At 36.2% G+C, this 22,794-nt stretch overlaps 1 protein-coding gene across 6 annotated transcripts in view; it reads left to right on the forward strand.

Moving 5' to 3' along the window:
- Window positions 1–22,794, forward strand: part of CTNNA2 (catenin alpha 2) — a 1,322,067-nt gene that overhangs the window by 388,973 nt on the left and 910,300 nt on the right. For all 6 annotated transcript variants that reach the window (XM_021925274.2, XM_021925278.2, XM_021925277.2 and 3 more), the window contains exon 3: window positions 18,360–18,555. In XM_021925274.2, the coding sequence (XP_021780966.1) occupies window positions 18,360–18,555 (196 nt within the window). The remainder of the gene's footprint in view (window positions 1–18,359; window positions 18,556–22,794) is intronic.

Consider the following 22,794-nt stretch of genomic DNA (forward strand, 5'->3'; position numbering starts at 1 on the left):
CCATCAATGACAGACTGGATTAAGAAAATGTGGCACATATACACCATGGAATACTATGCAGCCATAAAAAAGGATGAGTTTGTGTCCTTTGTAGGGACATGGATGAAGCTGGAAACCATCATTCTCAGCAAACTATCTCAAGAACAGTAAACCAAACACCTCATGTTCTCACTCATAGGTGGGAATTGAACAATGAGAACACTTGGGCACAGGAAGGGGAACATCATACACTGGGGCCTGTTGTGGGGTGGGGGGAGGGGGGAGGGTTAGCATTAGGAGATATACCTAGTGTAAATGACGAGTTAATGGGTGCAGCACACCAACATGGCACAAGTATACATATGTAACAAACCTGCACGTTGTGCACATGTACCCTAGAACATAAAGTATAATTAAAAAATAAATAAAAGTTTAAAAAAATCTAATCATGTACTCCCTAGAAAAGACTGTCTCCTGTCATTTCCTGTCCTCTTTGTCCATCCTTCTTCACATTTTTGTTTCTTTCTAAATTGTCAGTGCCTGCACCTTGAAACCTTGAAGATGCTCCCCAGTTCCTTTCTACAAAAACTTTACTACCTATAGATTTTTTTCCATAGGTCATTTATAATCCCTCTTTCTCCTGCGGCCTGCGTCCAGCATCTGTTATGTGAGTCCAGGAGGAAGTAGTTGAAACACAGTGAGTGAATGATGAGAGTCCACTGATCTTACTAAGGAAATGCATGTGAATCCTGCTGTCTGGATATTTCTCCCTCTGCCAGGTGACCTTAGGTCTGCAGATCTGCAAGTATAGGGTTTGAGATTGAGCAAACTTGAGTTTAGGCACATAGGCCATATAAAAGTTAGCTAGCAGTTTGCAGTTTACCAGGCATAGCCTTTTTCTAAATCTGTTTTCATTTCTAAAAGACATACTCTTAACCTTTGACACTAGATTGGTGTAATCCCGGTGATTAGAAAACACTGAAATGAGCTTCTGTTGAATTTCATGTTCACGTCTACACAGCTTTCTTTTGGTCCATCAGTCAATAGATAGAGATATGAATGTATGTGTGTGTGTGTGTGCATGTGTGTGTGTGTGTATCTATATATATAGATAGATAAAATATTTAGTTTGTACTATTATAGTTTGTGTTTTATGTAGTTTGTGGTTTAATGCAGAAGTTTCCAACCCCGTGGTTGTGGACCAGTACCTGTCCATGGCCTGTTAGGAGCCCACAGCAGGAGGTGAGTGATGGGTGTGTGAGCCTTATCACCTGAGCTCTGCCTCCTGTCAGATCAGCAGGGGCATTAGATTCTCTTACTAGCGCGAACCCCATTGTGACTTGCACATGCAAGGGATCTAGGTTGCTGCTTCTTATAATAACAAATGCCTGATCTGAGGTGGAACAGTTTCATCCTGAAACCACCCCTCCTCCCTCCAACACATTCCCCGGGTGGAAAAATTGTTGTCCATGAAACCCGTCCCTGGTGCCAAAAAGGTTAGGGACCGCTGGTGTAATGGGAGAATGATAATGTACACTTACATATCAAAATAATAATATTTCAGTATATGATGTAAGTATTTCTTTGGAAAACAAGGCATATCTTTTAAAATGGGGTAAAGAGATTCTATCTGCCTATTGGCATAGTTAGGTTGATTGATTTACTTATAAAATAATGGCTAGAACATGAGGAAATATATTAGACTTCAGACTACATATTAGGTTTTGGATTTGTTATTGTTGGTTTAAAAAAATCCTTGGCTATAAAAAGTGAGTCGGTTTTAAATAGTGTAATTAGGCAATCACTGTGTTGCTTATCTGCATTCACAAAGAGCAAATGAAAACCGGAAGTGACTACATGTTGCTTAATTATCCAATTAAACACCTGTCTTAGACTTCCTTGCTTAACAAACCCTCGACTTCTCAAAATCACTAGCACATTGCTAAAAATATAACTTTAATTTGAAAAATTGTTGAACTGTTTTGCACATTCTGTATGAAAAATGTAAAGAAAATACATGGGAATTATGCATTGCTTAAAACAAAAAGATTAGACTTTGTAATTAAGCCAATTTAGTGGTACTATACAAATATAATCAGATTGAAAGCTTATTAAAAACACATTAGAACAAAAGAAAGAGTATATATGAAAATAAGCATGGCATGTGTTGAGGAATTCCATAAAATACTTGGATGAAAGACAGGAGTGGTCCTGAGATCTGCAGGACTCCCTGTAAGCCCCAGAATGTCTTTAGCTTAGCCACCTAAATGACTTGGAAAGATACCAGAAAAGGAGATCTCTGATATTCTTTTGTGAATCCCTCTTAATTTTGACATAAAAATTCATTGAAAGTCAATACTATCCCATTTATTTTAGTTTATCTCAGTTAATACAGAGAACAGATTTCAGACATTTGTATATAAAACTTACCATCATGAACCAGGAGTCAAGAATTTTACTTTATTTGCACATAGAATGTAGAAATTTGAAGTAACTTAAGGATAATTTATAATTTATAGCTGACAAAAATGTATCCCAAAGAGATTAATTGAACTCAATTTTATACAGTAAGTGGCTGGTCTGGGGCTCAAGTTCAATTATTCTGACCTCATGTCCGGCACTCTTTCCCCTTGTGGTTGTATGTTCAATATTATTTTTTGGAGCATTCCTTTGGTTACAGAGCTAACTTCCTTAAATAAACTGTCTTACTTAAGCCTCACAGCATCCCTATAAGGTGTATATTATCGTCTTCATTTTTCAGAATAGGAAGCTGAGTCTCAGATTCAATCATTTGTCACCTAAGTAAGAAATGGCAAGTTCCAAATTCTGTATTGTTTCTGTCCCGTGCCCCATGCTGCTTCCTCTCACTGACATTTCACTCTGCAGTATTGAATGCTTCCGTACTAATTACCCAGGGCCCATTCTGCAGTTTCAGAAATGCTAATACCAGTTTTAAAGAGAAATGATATCCTGAATTAGAAAATGAGCTGCTTTCTTTTTGCATGTGAGTTGTCCAAATAAAGGTTCACGAGAAGAACCTTGACAAGCATAATTACAACCTGCTCATTTCCCCTTTAAGTCATCAAACATTCCCGAGAAGCTTGAGGCCTCCAAGAAGTGATGCTTAAGGAATGCAGCTTGACAATATGGTAGTGCATTCAAGTGGAAGGCTGGCATTCTATCTATGAAGATGACCCTACAGTAAAATATCAATGTGGCCTTTTTTCACATCACTGGCATTTTACCAGCAGTTTGTAATTTAATGGAAGAATAATAATGTACACTTACACATCAAAATCAGAAAATGTCAGTGTATGATGTAATTGTTTCTTTGAAAAACAAGGGAATGTCTTAAAATCGAGTGTGTCATGCATACTGTAATAAAATTATGCAACCACATCAGTTGTCTTGCCATAAAACCAATTGATTATAGATTTAAAAATTTGTATTATGTAAAATGAGACTAATATGTGTTGATCATTATCTTAGGGTAATAAACTACAAACGTCAGACAAATTATAACCTGAATTCTTCTTCTTTGATAGGCTTTATGACTTCTGGCAGGCAAATTGCTCAAAGCTTTGATTTTCTTATCTGAGTAATAGGGATAATACTTTTATTTCCTTATTCTCACAAACATGTGCTGTATGTGTAATGAGCTGAGCATATCTGGAGAACACTTAGTATTTAATGTTCTATTAAGCAAAGAGCAAGGTAGCATTATTAATCACAGTTTAATTCTAGAGTAGAAACTAATAAACAATAGAAGGATGAGATTTTGTTGAGATTTTTCTGCTTCTAATATTTGGAAGAAACTGTTTTTATATATGCTAATGGAGAGATTTTTTTTCTTAGAACTTAGTAGGCTTGTGTTACACTTAGCTCCCTGTGGCTTTCAAGTATAATTTTCTTTATAGGAGACTAGTATTGTTGGTTTTATTCCAAGAAATCATAATAGATTATTTATATTTTTCATTTTCGTATTAATTCCAGCTATTAATTTTCAAGCTTATTAAGAATCTAAAGCTCCTTTTCATTATTTCTAAATGGTAGCTTGAAATTTACATTTTCAATATATCATAGTTACCATGATTTGATATAGTATTTTTAAAAATATATGTCATATGACAAAGCCATGAAACTCAAGGTAGAGTGTACACACATATACACATACACAGGACACAAATATAGGCTAGAATTCCTTTCATGTTACGGAGAGAGAGACAAAGAGATAGACCAAAACAGTAAATAAATAAAAAATAAATTCAGTGGTTACTACAAAAAAAATGAGAAAAATAAATAAATCATTTTTATGTGATGCAATGAGGTTTATATCCATACTTTCCTACTTGGATGTTTCTTTTAAGAAATTTAAAAGAAATTAATATCAAGGAAACTAACATTAAACAAGAATAAATAAATTAATTTCAAACACTATTACTTTTTAAGGTCAGTGTCATTTAAGCTATAATCCCCCATATCAAAATATGGGTTTGTTTTTTTAGGTTACTAGAAATTTTCTTTGTTTTGAATTGTGTTACTTTTGAATGTTGCCTTTACCCTCTATAATTAGTAGGAACAAATATGAGCTTCAGCCAATGAAATAAGAACAGACAGGACATGGTGATAAAGTACTTGAATCTCCTGTGTTTTGACGATGATTTTGATGATTTTTCATTGATGATTTAGATTCTTATTGAAGTGTGGTCTCAGTGAGCCCTGTATTCTCAGGTCATCTGCAGTGTTGCCAAATGTGGTTGATCTGTTTTCTGAAAAACTTTTTCTGATTTCTGAAATGGACTAATGTGTTTTTCTGTATCCAGCATTCAAACTGATTGATAATCCCTCTGCAAAACCCATACAGGTGTAAAAGACAAGAGGAGATGTGATAGCTTGTGGCTACCCACCAGAACTGTTTGTGTTAGAGGGATGTGAGTTCACTTACATGTTAGGTTTTGCTTATCATTTTCATCCAAAGGAAAAGGATACATTGAGATGCTTGTGAGTGGATAGAAATAGAAAATTCATTGCTAGTGGAGGTTTGGTAAGGATTTTAGTGAGTGGAAAATCTGACTGGTTGTCGGTGAGCTGCATTTGGGCTGGAAGTATTGAGGGAGATGATCAGACATTTGAGATATCTTTAAGGCATTTGGCCATAGCCCTTAACGTGCTCTCAAGTTGAGAGGGTGGCAGAAAAATATTTATTCTACAGCTTTATTTTTGTTTTTTACCATCAAATGCAGTTTGTCTCTTTAAGAACAAAAATAAATATTCAGACAAAATTCTTCCAGTTAGCAGAAATCACTCATTTTCTCCTAAAATGACACTAAAAAGAGTAAAAGCTTTTAAAGTCTGCAAGTAACATTTGAAAAATTTATAAATACATTGGACTATATACATACCAACTATATCTACCTGTATTTGTAGGCTTATTTAAAAAATCTATACTAATGTCATTATTTACTAAAGCCATTAACTGAGCTGTTTGAAATTTCATTCTCAATAATTCTTTTTAGAGTCAGTAGTTGGGTCTTTCCGTAAGAAAAAGTTTGCAATCTGACTTGAAAAACTTTGGATTTGTGATATTTGTCTCCCTGTTGTTCGTTTTCTGCTCTGAGAGATGCCAACAAGTGGCAACTGAATTATTCCCAGGTCATTGAAAAATGAAGAGAATGGATTCCCAGAACTGTATAAGAACAAGGACTTGGCAATTTAAATTTTTTTCATATAAAAAATGGGCTTTGGGAGGCCGAGGCGGGCGGATCACGAGGTCAGGAGATCAAGACCATCCTGGCGAACACGGTGAAACCCTGTCTCTACTAAAAATACAAAAAAACTTAGCCAGGCGTGGTGGCAGGTGCCTGTAGTCCCAGCTGCTCGGGAGGCTGGGGTAGGAGAATGATGTGAGCCCGGGAGGCAGAGGTTGCAGTGAACCGAGATCGCACCACTGCACTCCAGCCTGGGCGACAGAGCGAGACTCCATCTCAAAAAAAAAAAAAAAAAGGCGGGGGGGATTTGTTCCTAGCAACTCATAGAAAAAAGTGTGTGAAACCCACCTAAAAAGCACGAGGCTGGCAGGCAAAGCTTTATCCACCAAATGTTATAATAGAAATATTTTCATAATAACCTAAAAGAGTAAAACAAAAAAAAGTTTGTGTATGTCTCTGTGTGCATACAAATAGAGAATGTGTGTGTTGTTTATTTTTCTAAATTAGCATACATTCCTGAACTAATAATGTATTACATACATTACACAATATACACAAAAGACATTTAAAAGAATGGCATAAGCTTTTGAAAACAACATTCTATTTATTAACTGTATACAGTGATATTAGCTGCTGTAATAGAGGATCTTTAAAAATCTCAGAGACTTAACAGAAGTTTTCTTCTTGCTACATAATATCTCAATGGGTCTTTCTGATCCATAGGTCACTCTCTTCCAAGGGAAACTTCAGGAAGTTAGGCTCCTTTCAACTTGTGGCTTCTTCATCTTCAACACCTGGCTTCCAAGTTTGCCAGTTGGGAGAAAAACAAACAAACAAACAAAAAACATGGAGGATGATTTTAATGCACCAGATTGAGAAGAATAAACAGCACTCACTGATGCTCACATTTCATTGGCTGGAATTTGTCAGTTGACCACATCAACTTCAAATGAGAGTGAAAAATACAGTCTCACATTGTGTCCACAGGAAAAAGAAGTGGGTTGGTTGGTGGTACCCAGCGGTCTTCTCCACTAACAATTACAAACATGATAAATTTGCTTTTCACTAAGAATAAAAATCAACAAATATATCTCAAATGGCTAAATTTGCTGGGTGTTTTCTCTTTTTAAAGATTTGCAAGTCATAATTGCTTTAAACCATCATGAGCTAATATCTTAAGGACCCTGGGATGAGATTTCGTTGTCAGCAATAATAGATGCAAACACATATTTGTACTTCTCAGCTCTGATGAGATTATATGTTTTTTCAGCCTCATAACCTAGTTGGCAAAGAGGTTGTATTATGAATAAAGTTAATGTCGGCTATGTGTTTTCTTATAGTTTACTTATGCTTGTATTTTTAGTACTATCTTCAATCTCCAGTTTATTTATAATCTTTTAAAGTCCGTTCCATTCTATGCATGGGTGTGTGTGTGTGTGCAAGTGTGTGTGAAAACTAGAATATTTAAGACTTAAATCCACTTACCAGGTACACATCAATGTGTAAGGTCACCCCTGCAATTCCTGGATTTGTGGGCCCTTACCCTTCCCTCAAGATACCCCATTTATCATATGTGACATGTGACCATCTAAGGTAGGGATGAGTGGTGGTACTAGTGTAAGTCCTTATATGAAACAGTAGTCAGGCTACATTGTTTTATATTTGTAGACAAAAATCAATATAGCATCTTGGTATTTTTCCTGCATCCCACCGTCTACTATTCCCTATAGAGTGTGTGCACCCTGTGCTGGAGTCCACTAACCTTAAAAAAAGAAAATATCAAACCTTGTGCCCATGTCAATCAAAGAGTACAATAAAAAGATGATTAATGTTGGGGGAATGAGAATTTGGGTAAACTGAATCCTTTGCCTAACATACTATTGATTGGAAAATATCTTGTGTCTGTCGTGCTTTCAGATTTGTTTCTACTCTTTCTTGGAACACTCTGGCTTTACTTTGTTTTATTTTGTTTTAACCTTAGTAAATGCAAAATAGTGACTCATGAATGGAATTGAATTTTTAATTTCTAGGGACATTCTCAACAGCATGGATTTTCTCAGATGGGCACTGACGGTTAAAATGTTTTGGAATTTGAAAAAGAGGAATGCCTCATTACCCATTTAAAATCCTTGGTTCTAAGCATTGCTTCTTCAGTGAATATCTGGCATTATTTTGATGTCTTAATTTTGAGCTTCACTTTTCATTGGCTGTAAGTGTAGATACTGAAAGTTGTATAGATTTTAGGGTAACCTAGGTTGGTAATAGATCCTTTAAACAAGTTTGTTTCTTTTCGTTGCTTGGTTTATTGTGTTTTATCAAATCAAAGATGCCATCAACTGTAAGATATATATTTTAGATACTCTAAGAAAAAAAATAAGTTCTGTCAAGTATATCTTTAAAAATGACAAATTGTAACACTCATTCTTATTTTGTATATGTTAAACCTTGGTGAAAAGGTATACCTTAGAATTAATGAAATACAAAATATTCTACTGTCTTCCAGCAAAGGTTTCAGGAAATTTTAAGGATATATAAAGTACAGAAAGATTAAAACATCTTAAAGGAAAATGCTTTTAAGAAAGCAAGATGAATGTAAGAACAAATAAGGAGCAGGATTGAGACTAATTTGGTAACAATCATCATTACATCATATGCCTTCCTGAAGGGACCATAAATTTAGGTGAAACTGTTTTGAAGTCAGTACAAAAAGGAAAAGGAAATCTTAATTTATTACGCAGCTTAAAATCATAAAATAAAATCAAACCAGTTTTTAAGAAGAAGTATCAATATCATTGGTATTGAAATGAACAAAAATTTATGTAGAATGTGAGCAACAATAATATCTCATCAATAACCTTAGAGAATACACAGTGAGCATCCTATGACTTTGTGCAGTAGTATCCTCCCATTGAGGTAAGTGGTATCACAATAAGTCAGTAGAAACACTTTTACCAGTGTCCAGTATAATACTTCTTCTCTCCTGGCTTATCTGCTTTAATGTAGAGTAGTTGGTGTTTTGTACTAGGTGGTGAGAGAGGGATGGACTGAACATCCTTAAGCAAACTAAATGTTTCTCTCAGGCAAGCTTTTGGATGGCAGTGATCTAGACCATACTCTCTGGAGGTTACCAAGAAAGGAGCTTATCTATGCTGCTGTTTAAATATGAAACATCATGCCCTAATAGAGACTGGAAAAAATATTAGTTGATATTCTCTAGGGAAAATTGAGTTTCGTCTGAAGAATACGTGCATAAAGAAAAGGCTGCTGGGTATGGCGGCGGGCACCTATAGTCCCAGCTACTCCAGAGGCTGAGGCAGAAAAATGGTGTGAACCCGGGAGGCAGAGCTTACAGTGAGCCAAGATCACGCCACTGCACTCCAGTCTGGGCGACAGAGCGAGACTCCGTCTCAAAAAAAAAAAAAAAAAAAAAAAAGTTAAGAAAAGGCTGCTGTACTTTGTATTGGCTCATAGACACTACTGAAACACTTCCTAGGAAATGAGTTCAAATTGCATCTCACCTACAACATGGAAGGATGATCCAGTTCCCAAATGCTCTACTCCATAATTTGCAGCCACAGAAAAATTTTAATATACCTATGACTGGCTATTCGTGTTGGCCATAAAAATATCTCACCCAATCATAGATATTTATTTGGGGGGTTATTTCTGAATTCTACTTGCTATTATTTTCTTCAGGAAATGTATACCACAGCAACTGAGTTATAAGGCTTGCCTCATGGCCTTATTTAAAAGTTGAAGGTGCATCTACAATAATTAATAAGTATAATACATTAATTATAGGCTTTCTTTATAGCAATAATTAATTAGTGCCAGTTCAGTCCTATCTTAGATAATTAAATCATAAGACCATATCTTCAAGGTTTCAGAAAGCTGGTTTTCCAGGTCTCAGTATCAGTGTGCATGCATCTGAATTCTATGCAGTTACTATCAGATAATGGGAAGGAAATTTCAAAGACAAAGAGACAGATTAATTCTCTGGGGTTTTTTCCTCTATAAATTATTAATGCATCATTAAAAGATCATTGTTTCTGACTTTTGAGGCTGTGGAAGCATCAATAACTGTGGTTCTTAAGATTTCTTTTTTAATCTGAAATAAAGGGTGAAGTTGTGCTTGAGAGAAATGATCCGTTCAACAAGAGATCCTATTGTGGTAGTTTCTATTGTAGTAGTTTCTGTGAAAGTTTTATCTTAGTTATTAGTGAAGTTGAAATAAGTTTGTATTATCACCTCCTTTTGTGTCAGAATTTGTATAACTTTGTTGGTCCGCCTTTCTCTCTGATGTGTACAACATATAACATACATATCTCTTTAAATCTCACAAATATTCTGCTCTAGGAAATAACTTCTAATAGAGTATAGCAGAAGGTAAGCATATATCTTTTTATGTATTTTATGAGAAAAGGCACAAGCCATATTTGCACTTACTCTATCGTTGCTAAATGAATAAATCAGGTGGTTCAAGGAAGGATACTTTAAGAAAAACATCATTTTGATGTATTACTTGGCAGTTAATTTTTAACTGGTCATTAAAACCTGACAAGATTTCTCCTTAGAAGTTTGGTATTATCAAATATATTGCTATATGAAGACTTGACTTCATATTTCAAGTTAGTTACATAAGTTTTCCTCTTTCAGGAATTTTTCATTTATCTTCAGTTGCTCCTGGAATAGAGTGTTTTGTGTAATGTTGCCTTCAAACATTCACCCCAAAAATGTCTTGCTTTGGAATTTCTAATTTTTTAAATTTTTACTTGTTTTAAATTTTAATCTTTGTAGGTTTCGGCAGCAATTGAAGGCTTCCCTTGTGTTAGCTGAGTAACCATGAAGATTGAACTACTTTAGAGCAACACCGCAGTAGAATTCACAAAAAGTTACTACTCATATCTGCAAAGTGCATGAGTCTTTAGGCATCTAGCAAAACAATGCCCAAGTTATCTTGGTTCGGCTTTATTGGTTTTTCTGGAGAGCTCAACAATTTCACCTCATTTATATATGTACACTCTCACTTTTCCAAGTTCCTTGTACCTGCGTAATAGAGGAGATGCTTTCCCACCGAAAGACAGTGAATTGCTTCACCAAGCTGTTTGTAAGGAATCATGATGTATCATGGCACCTAAAATGAGAGGAAGGTTTTACCTGTTAAAAGTCACTGCTGCCGGGCGCGATGGCTCATGCTGGTAATCCCAACACTTTGGGAGGCAGAGGCAGGCAGATCACCTGAGGTCAGGAGTTTGAGACCAGCCTGCCCAACATGGCGAAACCCCATCTCTACTAAAAATACAAAAAATTAGCAGGGCTTGGGGGCGGGTGCCTGAATCCCAGCTACTCGGGAGGCTGAGTCAGGAGAATAGCTTGAACTCAGGAGGCAGAGGTTGCAGTGAGCCAGGATTGTGCCACCGCACTCCAGCCTGGGCAACGGAGCGAGACTCTGTCTCAAAAAAAAAAAAAAAAGTCACTGCTCTGTCTTTCACTTTTTTTTGCTTTAGCTAGACTCCTGGATAAATGTTTCTGAAAGTAAAGTTTATTTATTTATTTTTTTTCAGATCCATTCACTCATTCATTTATTAGTTTATTTGTTCAATCAGTAGTCACTAGGCTTAGCCTATTAAATGAAGAGATAGGCATTTTGCATTCGTTGCATACAATTAAGATTTGTATGGATTATAAACTTTACTTTCGACTTGGAATCAACCCGAAAATAAAGTTTATAATCCATACAAATCTTAATTGTATGCAACGAATGCAAAATGCCTACACCCAGACTTACCTGATCAGAAGCTCTGTGGGTAGAGTCCAGAAATTTGCCTTCTTACAGGAATCTAGGGGAATGTTAGGGATAATAAAGTTGGAAAATAATCATGCCAAATTTTAGCGTTTCTTATATTTTAATATGCATATGAATCAACTATTAGTAGGTCTGGAATGGAGCCTGTAATTCTACATTTCTAACAAGCCTGGATAACATTGATGCTCTCCACAGCTCACTTGGAGTATCAGTGTGCTAAAGTTGTTCAGCTGGCTGCCCCATGAGTAAGGCTTAGACAAACTACACTGTCCTGTCACTGGTTTCAGGAAGCAACAGAGTTGCTCTGTCACAAGTCTCAGGTCCTTCTCACATTTCAAAATCAGTGTAATGGAGTTTCCAAGACAAAGTGCCTTGATGCCCTGACTATTGCTTATTATTATTTTGGAGAAAGAAGTATTTCATGTCTGTTGAGCTTTTAGAGCCTAAAAGTAGAGTACTGATCAAGTAGAAGAGACATAGTCAAGTTGACAAATTGTCTTAAAATACAACACATTGCAAGAAAGAGAAATGAATGAAATGGTCTTGGCCACTGCACTACTGCCATTGTGCAGGAGTGGTGGGTCTACTTTAGGACTTTAGGTCATGAGCAGTCTATACCAGCCTGGGTCTCAGTTTTATACTCAGATCGCACCATTAACATATCTGAAAACAATGGTGCCTATTATCTGACTATTTCTTAGTTTTCCACTGGCCAAGGTTCTCCTGGGACCATTATTAGATTAAGGTCCAAGGACCCTTGAACACTTACATTCTTACCTGTGACCTGCAGAATTTCTTCTCTTTAAGGAGAGGCAGAGAGATTGAGGAAATATTTGGGGTAGGGCTAGGGCAAAGTTGAGTATTCTTATAGGTTGTGGTTAGGAAGTCTGCAGAGAGGAGGATGTTGAAGATTTAGCGGGAAGTTGGCACAGCTAATGCAACAGTTCTGGAGGATGTGATTAGGAAATTAGTTAAAGGGGTGATGGTAATAGCAGGCTTTTCCTGTTGTAGGAGGGATAGAGATAAAGATGGATGCAGAAATAAGTGAGTTTGGTTGCAGGTAATATATGTTCCTTTTAAAACTATATGAATTTGGAGAAGGAAATGATTACTGCTAAGAAAATTAGCCAGGAGATATTTCTAGGAGGAAGTGGAATTGAGTCAATGGCACTAAATGTGGTAGAATGATATTATAAGATAAAAATGATTTGATTTAACAACCTGTTAACTAACTTAAGAGGACTCTGCTACAGGAGGTGAGAGGATTAAAGCAAATTTCACTGGGCTGAGAAATGAATGGAAAGAGAAATGGACACTTTGAACCCACGCTTTTCTTTTAAAAAAAACTTGGCAGTGACTAATAAAATCTGAATTTCTTAACTTGGCTTTCAAAGCCTTGCAAAGTTTTGTTCCATTACATCTATCTAACCTTACTTTCCAAATGATTTATAGGTTTGCTTTATTCTCAAGTAAGACTGATTTCCTTACTGCCTTGGAAAACATGAACTCCATCTTGAGATGTGTCAATATTCATGCTATTACTACCAGTTTTTGTTGCAGGGACTTTGCTTCCCCCGCACCCCCCTCCCCCGCCACCGGGCCCCCTTTTTTTTTCTCCCTACTGTTTGCAAATGGATAGGAAAGAAGAATGTGTGGATCTTGAGTGATCCTTGCCTTGGGTGAAAGTTAAGAGTGGGAATTAGAGAGAATCCCTGGTTGGGGCAGAGGGAGACCTAACATCCAACCAAGGATTTCCATAGAATGAAACATTTGTTTTGAGACAGAAACATGTTTTAATAACATATTCTCAGTGTTTGCTTACAAAAGGATTTCTCTGTCAAACTCTTCCATTCACTGAAAGAAAACAGCTTCTGATGTATCTTAAAGAAAGTGTGCTTACATTTGCCTTTTATTTCTGGATTTCTCTACTTGTCCTCATAGGGCCCATGTTCTAGTAACATATTCTCAATGTCTGCTTACAAAAGTTTTTCTCTGTCAAGCTCTTTCATTCACTGAAAGAAAACAGCTTATGATGAATGTTCAAGAAAGCATGCTGACATTTGCCTTTTTAAAAATACAGATTCAGGGGGTACAAGCGCAGTTTTGTTACATGGATATATTGTGTGGTGGTGAAGTCCAGAATAAGCCATTTCTTACAAGACTGCCAACAAGCTGCATTAGACACTTAAAAAGTCTCTGAGTACCATCTACCAAGACCTACTGTCAGTCTGCATATCAAACTTACGCACAGATACCTGCAATTCCAGCAACTGGGCCACCTTGTGGCTCCCACCTTTTGATCAAAATGTGTTCCTGCTGCTCTGACTTCTCTAAGGCATCCAGTTGTGGATGCAGCTATATTCGTATGCAGAAGCTGACTGCACTATTCATTAGAATTAATAATTCTGATATTCCCTAACTGACTTGAGAGGTGGTGGGTGGATCCATGGGACTAGGTAGTCATTTTCTTCACTAAAAATCTTTGATTCCTGATCTTTAGTATATCTTGGTTCTTCATGACTGAGCAATAAATTTCTTTTTTTTAATTTAATTTTTATTTTAAGTTCAGAGGTACATGTGCAGGTTTGTTATATAGGTAAATTTGTGTCAAGGGGGTTTGAGGTACAGATTATTTTGTCACCCAGGTATTAAGCCTAATGCTCATTAGTTATTTTTCCTGATTCTCTCCCTCCTCCCAACCTCCACTCTCTGATAGGCTCCAGTGTGTGTTGTTCCCCTCTATGTGTCCATGTGTTCTCATCATTTAGCTCCCACTTGTAAGTGAGAACATGCAGTATTCGATTTTCTGTCCTTGCATTGGTTTGCTAAGGATAATGTCCTCTAGCTCCATCCATGATCCTGCAAAGGACATGATCCTGTTCTTTTTTAAGCAATGAATTTCCTTATTGTTCTTTGATTTACCCATAGAAGAGCATTGTTACATAGGAACCCTAAGATCTACTATTTGGTTAGTTATAAGATTTTTGAAATACTTTTGTCCTTCTTTTACTTTCAGCTGACACAAAGAGCCCTAATACGCATTTTCTAGACTGAGACTGTTGAATACATCAGATATTACAGGGCATTGCAGGAAGATGGGATAACATAATTGGTTAACATTTCACTAACATTTATAAATATATTTTTAATAATGCCTTTGAATGAAAAGACAACCAATAGGACACAAATAAATGTTGTGAGACAAATGTAGAGAATAAATACATTTTAAGATTATTTTGTCTTTTAGCAGCCTCTCATTGTTTGAAGGAAAAACAAGAGGAGAATGGTGAGTTCTCAAGTTCCAAAGATACAGCATAGAACACAAGAATAATTTAGCCTTTTGTCTCTCTGGAGCCATGTGAATTTGAAGAAGTTCTTTTTTTCACCTAAGGTAACTTCTTTAAGCTGAGTTTCCCTACCTGTAAAATAACAAGATAGAACTGAAGTAGATGAATATGAACTTTCAGAATTTTAGGTGTAAATATAGGCACAGCTCAAGAAGAGTAAAAGCCTTTAACATACTTGGGAAAAAATGACACTTCAGGTGGGAGAAAAGGAAAGTGTGCAGTAGTGTAGAGTGGCACGCATTGTCATAGGGTGGCAAGAGAACGGGCAGGACAAGTCAGGAAGAAGGTAGGAGAGTGGGACTAAATCAGTGCATTTGCATAGCAAGGGCTAGGTTGAGAATTCCCAAGAGTGGTTAGTTTAAAAAGATAGACCCAACTTTTTCACCTACTAATGGATCTAAACTACTTTTGCTACTTCCATTTAAACATTTGATATACTGGCCAGAAGTGAGGAGCAAGAGTCCTGCATATGCTAATCTTAAATAATCTGTCTCTAATTTACTGAAAAGTTTATTAAGTTTACGGTAAAAAGAGAACCAAACTGAATGAGAGGATATTTTAAGTTTACAGTAAAAAGACATCTGAACCGAGTGAGAGGCTTTCTTGGTTATTTACTATGTAAATATCTAGAATGCTAATTTTAGAATAAACTGGGCAGAAATGACGTCTTTTCAATCTTGAGTCTTCCCATCCAAGAACGTGGGATGTCTCTGTATTATGTAGGTCTTCTTTTATGTTCTTCACTAAAATGTTATTTTCCCCCATGCGACTTTCTACATGTTATGTTATGGTTATTTCTGATCATATAAATGTATGCTTATTGAGAATGGCATATTTAAAACCACATTTCTCCTTTGTTACTGCTCTTCCATTAGGTTTTCATTGTTTATATTGTATCTAGCCACCTTGCTGTTTGCTCTTGTAGTAGTTGGACTTGTTTGTCTTTTAATTATTTTTTATTTTCTTAAGAATCATATTCTCTATAAGTTAAGATGTAATTTAATGTTTACTCTTCTAATGCTTACATATCTTCTTTCTTTTTCTTATCTAATTTGTTAATTTGTCCTCCAATAAAACACTGAATAGCAGTGAAAAGCATTGACAATTGTTTATTCCAAGCTGATTAAGACATGAGCCTTTATGGAAGCCCATCCCTTTCTTTCTATTTGCCTCTTTTCCCTTTCTTCCCTTTGTGCTCTTCTACCATGACTACATGGGAGCTTTTACTAAATAAGGATTGATTTGCTTCTTCTGAAAGTAATCACATTTTTCTTAGGAACTTCCTGGTAATATTCCATGGTTTCTTTTTCCCCACAAAACTGACATTTTCTGCTGGTTTGCTATTATTTGCGTCACCTAAACTATGCCTAATGCAGTAACGCACCATGACATATAGAAGGCTAGAAACGTGTCAGCCCCTCCAGAAAATGAACCCACATTATAGTCGTGTAGCAATTTTGGTAGAGTCACTACCAGCTTCTACTTCTTAAAAATGTCAATTTATCTAAAATTAATAGCTCCTCTCCACCCTATTTTTTCTAATTTGTGAAGTCTAAAAAAGTAGATTATGAAACATCTCATAATTATGTATAAAACGAGAATAAATTACATCTCAGTGAGAATAGGGAGTATTTTCCTCTGATAAAAGGTGCCTGCAGATGGTAGAGATGGTTGCTGTGTTTGCTTAGGGGACTTATGTGCTTGTTTCCAGGTATTGGCTGTTCTGGGGAGTTGAGGTTCTTGGAAGAGTAGTATGTTCATTGTTAGACTAAATCCTCATTAAGGAGAATGCTCCTGCACCTCAGAAAAGCAATCTTCGTGACAAGCTGTCTTTTTTTTTTTAATGGTTGCCTCGTGTGGGTGGCACTGAAAAGATTACAATGTGTTCCTCATTGCATACACATTTTACAGCTAAACCAGTATTATCGGATATTCTTATATTTAATGACTTTGCCATTTTTTGGCTAGTGTTTGTACTTAAATGAGCTTATAGAATCTTTCTTAAGTTCACTGTACATAATTATTTAGCAATCAAAAGAAAGCCAAATATGACAGCTCCCAACCCTGCACTAATCACCTCTTAAGTATTGGTTCTATCTACACACATCATCTTAGTTTACATTTATTCAATCCTTTTTTTCTTTCAGTGTTATCTGTTTCTGTATAAACTGACCAGATATTAATTGTGACTTTGAGTAATTGCTTTGATTGCTCTGGGATTTGGAGTAAACATCAGAAGCTAACTCCATTTGGAACTTTTTTGTAGACTGGCTTTCTTAACCTCCAATAACATCTTTAGTCTGCTAACCAGGGTAAATATCAATGAAAATAAACCACAGAACCTACATTCTTGTGAAGCTGATAAAAAAATATATATATATAGCAGTAAACATGACTGGCAACTTTTGTTGAACAGAATATGGAACAGTTGCATTCATTTCCCCTCCAAACTTCTCACTGGTGGAAAATAAAGGTTCAGAAGTTTATAGAAGATAGCAAGTTGCTCAAAAGATAGTAATAGCCTCATTAGCAAATTAAATAGCTCTAGATATAGTGTTAAAAGAAATTTGGCAGTTGAGATATGTGTCCAAATTATGATACTTAGAAAAAGAGTGATAATCGATTCATATCTCATTATGATTCTAGAATTTTAGCTGGTTAACTAAACATTGAGTCTGAATCATTTATTCCCCTCACATAAAATTTACCATTTTATTTATTTTATTTTATTTTTTGAGATGAAGTCTTGCTCTTGTCACCCAGGCTGGAGTCCAATGGTGCAATCTCAACTCACTGCAACCTATGCCTCCCGAGTTCAAGCGATTCTCCAGCCTCAGCCTCCCGAGTAGCTGGGATTACAGGCACCTGCCACCATGCCCAGCTAATTTTTGTATTTTTAGTATAGATGGGGTTTCACCATGTTGGCTAGGCTGGTCTTGAACTCCTGACCTCAGGCGATCTGCCTGCCTTAGCCTCCCAAAGTGCTGTGAGTCCTTGGAAAATAACATGTAAGTTATTCAAAAGTCCTTGGAAAATAACATGTAAGTACTGGGTGTTGGCTACTCATTATTTATTAATTGCTCATTCATCTCTGCCCTGACTTACAGCGCTCAGCACTGGATATTGGTTCTCCTGGCTCAGTACTCAGAGGCACTTCCATTTTTGCTTTGCTTCCTTGCCACCCTGAGGCTGGGTACTCCAAGGAGCACTGTACTTGTCAGTCTGTAAAAGTGAGTGAACTTGAAACTTTGAGCTGCTGGCAAGTATGCTATTTCTGGTTATTCATGTGCTTTTGTTTTTCTACGGGAAATAAATGATAACCATTTATTTGTATGCTCATCCATATAATTCCACACTTTCCTTGGTAAGGCTATGTGATGAGGCTAAGTGATGTGCATTCATGATTTAATAATGAAATCCCATGATTTAATAAACACAGAGATTTAGAAATTGTGAGATAACATGACACTTCTAGACAGTTTTGCAAAGAAGTTTTACAGTTTTTCTTTTCTATTTAAGGTGACTACACTTGTCAACACAAGCAACAAAGGCCCATCTGGTAAAAAGAAAGGGAGGTCAAAGAAAGCCCATGTACTAGCTGCCTCTGTAGAGCAAGCCACTCAGAACTTCCTGGAAAAGGGTGAACAGATCGCTAAGGAGAGTCAAGATCTCAAAGAAGAGTTGGTGGCTGCCGTAGAGGATGTGCGCAAACAAGGTAGGCAGAATGATGTTATTGTTCGAGGGGAATCTATACGGATGTGCAAACAATGACTTTTTCTTTAGAATCAATGGACATTTACTCAAAGAGGAAGTCTTACATTTTTTCCTGTCTATCTGCACTTGTTTTTAATGTTTGCTGGATGTGGTACACAGAGATGTTTTTGTTGTTGCAGTATGGTACAGCTACAAACACTCTATGTCTGCTGTTACTTCAAAATCTTCAAGTTGTTTTTTCTTGGTAAATGAAAACAGACTTTGCGTCAAACTCCGGTTTTAGAGAGAATGGGATGGGAAGACCTAATGTTTATAGAGTCATGGTAAAATCAAGTTTCTATGGATGAAGAGGGAGAAGAATGTAAAGTACTATAAGAGAATTATTCTTCTTTTTCTGCGAGTCCCAAATTCATATTTTCAGTTCACAGATTTCCTCACAAACGTAGCAAGCTGGCTACCCATTAATGAATCAACTACCCCTCTAGCTAGCTAGCTATCACGCTGTTGATTCAGCATTTTAAAATTTTGATTCGTAGTAAAATATACAACATAAAATCTTAACTATGGCCGGGTGCGGTGGCTCACACCTGTAATCCTAGCACTTTGGGAGGCTGAGGCTGGTGGATTGCCTGAGCTCAGGAGTTCAAGACCAGCCTGGGCAACACAGTGAAACCCTGTCTCTACTAAAATACAAAAAATTAGCCGGGCATGGCAGCATGTGCCTGTAGTCCCAGCCACTCGGGAGGCTGAGGCAGGAGAATTGCTAGGACCTGGGAGGTGGAGGTTGCAGTGAGCCAAGATCGCACCACTGTACTCTAGTCTGGGTGACAGAGTGAGACCCTGTCTCTTAACAACAACAAAAAAATCTTAACTACTTGTAAGTGTACAGTTCAATAGTGTTAACGATATTCATATTGTTGAGCAAGCAATCTCCATAACTATTTCACCTTGCAAATGGAAACTCTATACCTATTAAACTATTCCCCATATCCTCCTCCTCTGGTAATCAGCATTCTACTTTCTTTTTCTATGAATTTGACTGCTCTAAATACCTCATATAAGTGGAATCATACATATTAGTATGTTTTTGACTGGCTTATTTCACTTAATGTAATGTCTTCAAGGTTCATACATGTTGTAACATGTTTCAAAATTCCATTGTATGTATATACCACATTTTGTTTATACATTCATCCTTTCACGGATGTTTGCGTTGCTTCCACTTTTTGGCTCCCGAGAATAATGCTACTATGAACATAGAGGTAAAGATCTCTCGTTAATACCCTGAGTTCAGTTCTTTTGGATATAGACTCAGAGGTGGTATTACTGGATCATATGATAATTATATTTTTAATTTTTCAGAGCCTGCATGCTGTTTTCCACAGTGGCTGCACCATTTCCATAGTAGTGCACTCCTACTAATGGTGCACAGCGGTTCCCATTTCTCCAAATCCTCACCAACACTTGTTTTATTTTGTGAATTGTGTCATCATAATTGGTGTGAGGTGATATCTCATTGTAGATTTGATTTATATTTTTCTAATGATTACTTATGTTGAGGAAATTTTTATATGCTTCTTAGGCATTTGAATATTTTTTTTGGAGAAATATTTCCAGTCTTTTGCCCATTTCTGAATCAGGTTGTTCGGTTTTGTTGCTGTTGTTAAGGTATAGGAGTTCTTTATATAGTCTGGATATTAACACCTTATCAGACAGTGATTTGCAAATATTGTCTCCCATTCTGTAGATTGCCTTTTCACTCTATTGTGTCCTTTGACACAGAGAATTTTTAAACTTTGATGTAGTCCTAAGCAGTATCTGTAGTTGAAAGTTCTAAGGACCATGAAATCAGAACAGACACCTACTCCCAAGCTTGGTCTCTCTCTTGCATATTCTATCTTGAAGAATGCAATGCATATCTATTCAGTTGCATGTTGCATAAATCTTGGTGCCATTCTTGTTACTTCCCTTTCCTTCCAAATATAGTCTATTGTAAAGTTTCCTAGATCTTACCTCCTAAATATCTATTTAATGGACCGCTTCCTGTCTCAGTTATTCAAAGGCACTATGTTTTCGTGCCCCAGGGCCTTTATATATGCTGTCCTTTTCACACATTTCTACACTTCCCAGCTCAAGGAACACCTTCTCAGGGAAACTTTATCTGAAACTCCTGTCATACTTTTTAATGGGTCCTTTCCTTGTTACTTTTCACAGGATAATTAAGTATTTGTGAGGTGACTGTCTTTCATGCCATACTATAAATTAATAAAGGCAGAGACCAGACCATGTCTCTTTTGCTAATCATTGATTTGCAATGCTTAGTACTCATTAAATATTTGTTGAATTATTGAATTAAGAGGTGAATGAATGGTGTGTTCCAATTCTTTTTGCAAGCCTAGCACTGTATCAGTTCACAGCTGTATATTTAGTACCTGGAAACAGCACCCTCCTTCCACACTAACAAATACCGTTCCTCATGCTGTCCTCTTCTTCTTCCTCATCCTCTCCTTCCTCCTAAAACCTAATTTCATTTCTATGGTACTAATTTAAATTATTACTTTAATTTGCAATGTTAAATGTGCCACATTTTATCAATTGTGGACAGAGTATATTTGTGTATGTGTTTTGGCAATGCGAAATCTTCTAAGTTTTCAGGTGCATTTGAAAACTGATATTCCTTCTGAACTGCAGATGGATGCTTGTTTGTTTTCATGCATCTATAGGCTGGATGGTTGTTTTATTTTTTCTTTTGTTGTGGGTTCTTTAGGTTGACTGCCATATGATAAACTGTATGCACTTAAAATTTACAATATGATAAATTTTGACAAATGTATACATCCATGAATCCATCTTTGCAATGAAGATAGCAAAGGTATTCATGGTAGAAACTGGTTTGATTGGCCTCTGGGCCTCTTTTTAAAACGTTTGTCTTTTATGATGAGAAAATTTTCCCTTTAGTTTCTCCAAAACCTCTTAAGAATTCTTTTGTCATTACAAGTTGGTTTTCACACATTCTGTAGAAACTAATCTTTTCATTTTCTTGAAGCTTACATGAAATGGTGTTCTTGTGGATATAATATAATAAGCAACACAGTTCTTGACCAGACTATCCTAGGAGTATTAGAGTAACAAATTTCTACAGATGCTAATTGAAGACAGCTAACAATGGTTGCTCTTCTAGAGGATATTTCAAGCTTGCTTTTTATAGTATCCATTTCTTGTTACAAAACAATTCTATATCAGAAATGATGGCCATGTCTAACCTTTATAAAGCTCAAATGCCATATACTCCTTCTCTTGAACAGTGTCAAATTCAAGGAAGCATTACTATAGTATGCAAAATAACCCCCAAAATGGGTAAAAGTCTTTAAAATTCACTTTGTTATTTTTCACTCTGCAGTCTCTCCCATCCGCTGCACATGCCTCTCAGGTGTGAGTCGTGCACCTCCTCTCTGACAGCAAGGTCCTTAGTCTCTTGTTTGAATTTGATGCCCAGAAGCTCTTATCTCCATTCTTTCCATTCTCTAGCACAGCTCGTTGTTATGTAATCCCCTTAGCTTATCTGGCTTTACCTGATTCTCCTGCTTGCCCATTACCCAAATTTTATTTACCAATGAGAGCCTGCATTGATTTTCAGAGAGAGGTAGAGAGAAAGGAGCTTGTGGGTAAGGAATATGGAATGGGACGAGATATTTAGTTAATGGAAACTTTAAAACACAGTATCTTTCCTTCTATCATAGAAATCTATTTTCTAATTTGGAAGATGATATTCAGAAATTATGGACACACTGACATTTAGAAACAATAACCTCTTTTAAACAACCTCCAGCATCCATACATGACTTATTTATTAAATGACATGTTGTGGGAATGAAATCTGTTAGCTTTACTATTGCATCGTTTCTGTTTTTATTAAAAAGTATTGTCACTTTTTGTTTTCAGCATAAATGCCAATTTTCATATTGTACATATCCATTTTCAGATTTTTAATATACAACTGTTTTGTTTTTCTTTTGAAGTTTCACAACATTCATTATAATTACCCAATCTGTCAAGATTATAGATAGAATTGTCTATTTAACTATGTTATTGTTGTATCTCATATGGCTAAACAGTGTTATTTGAATTTATTATATACACATTATTTATATATATATTATTAAATATATATATATTATTAAATATATATATATATTCTCTTTTAAACCTAAGCTGCATGCCAGATCTCTAAAAGTTTTCA

This window comes from Papio anubis, chromosome 14, assembly GCF_008728515.1.
Source record: "Papio anubis isolate 15944 chromosome 14, Panubis1.0, whole genome shotgun sequence".
Lineage (NCBI taxonomy): Eukaryota > Metazoa > Chordata > Mammalia > Primates > Cercopithecidae > Papio > Papio anubis.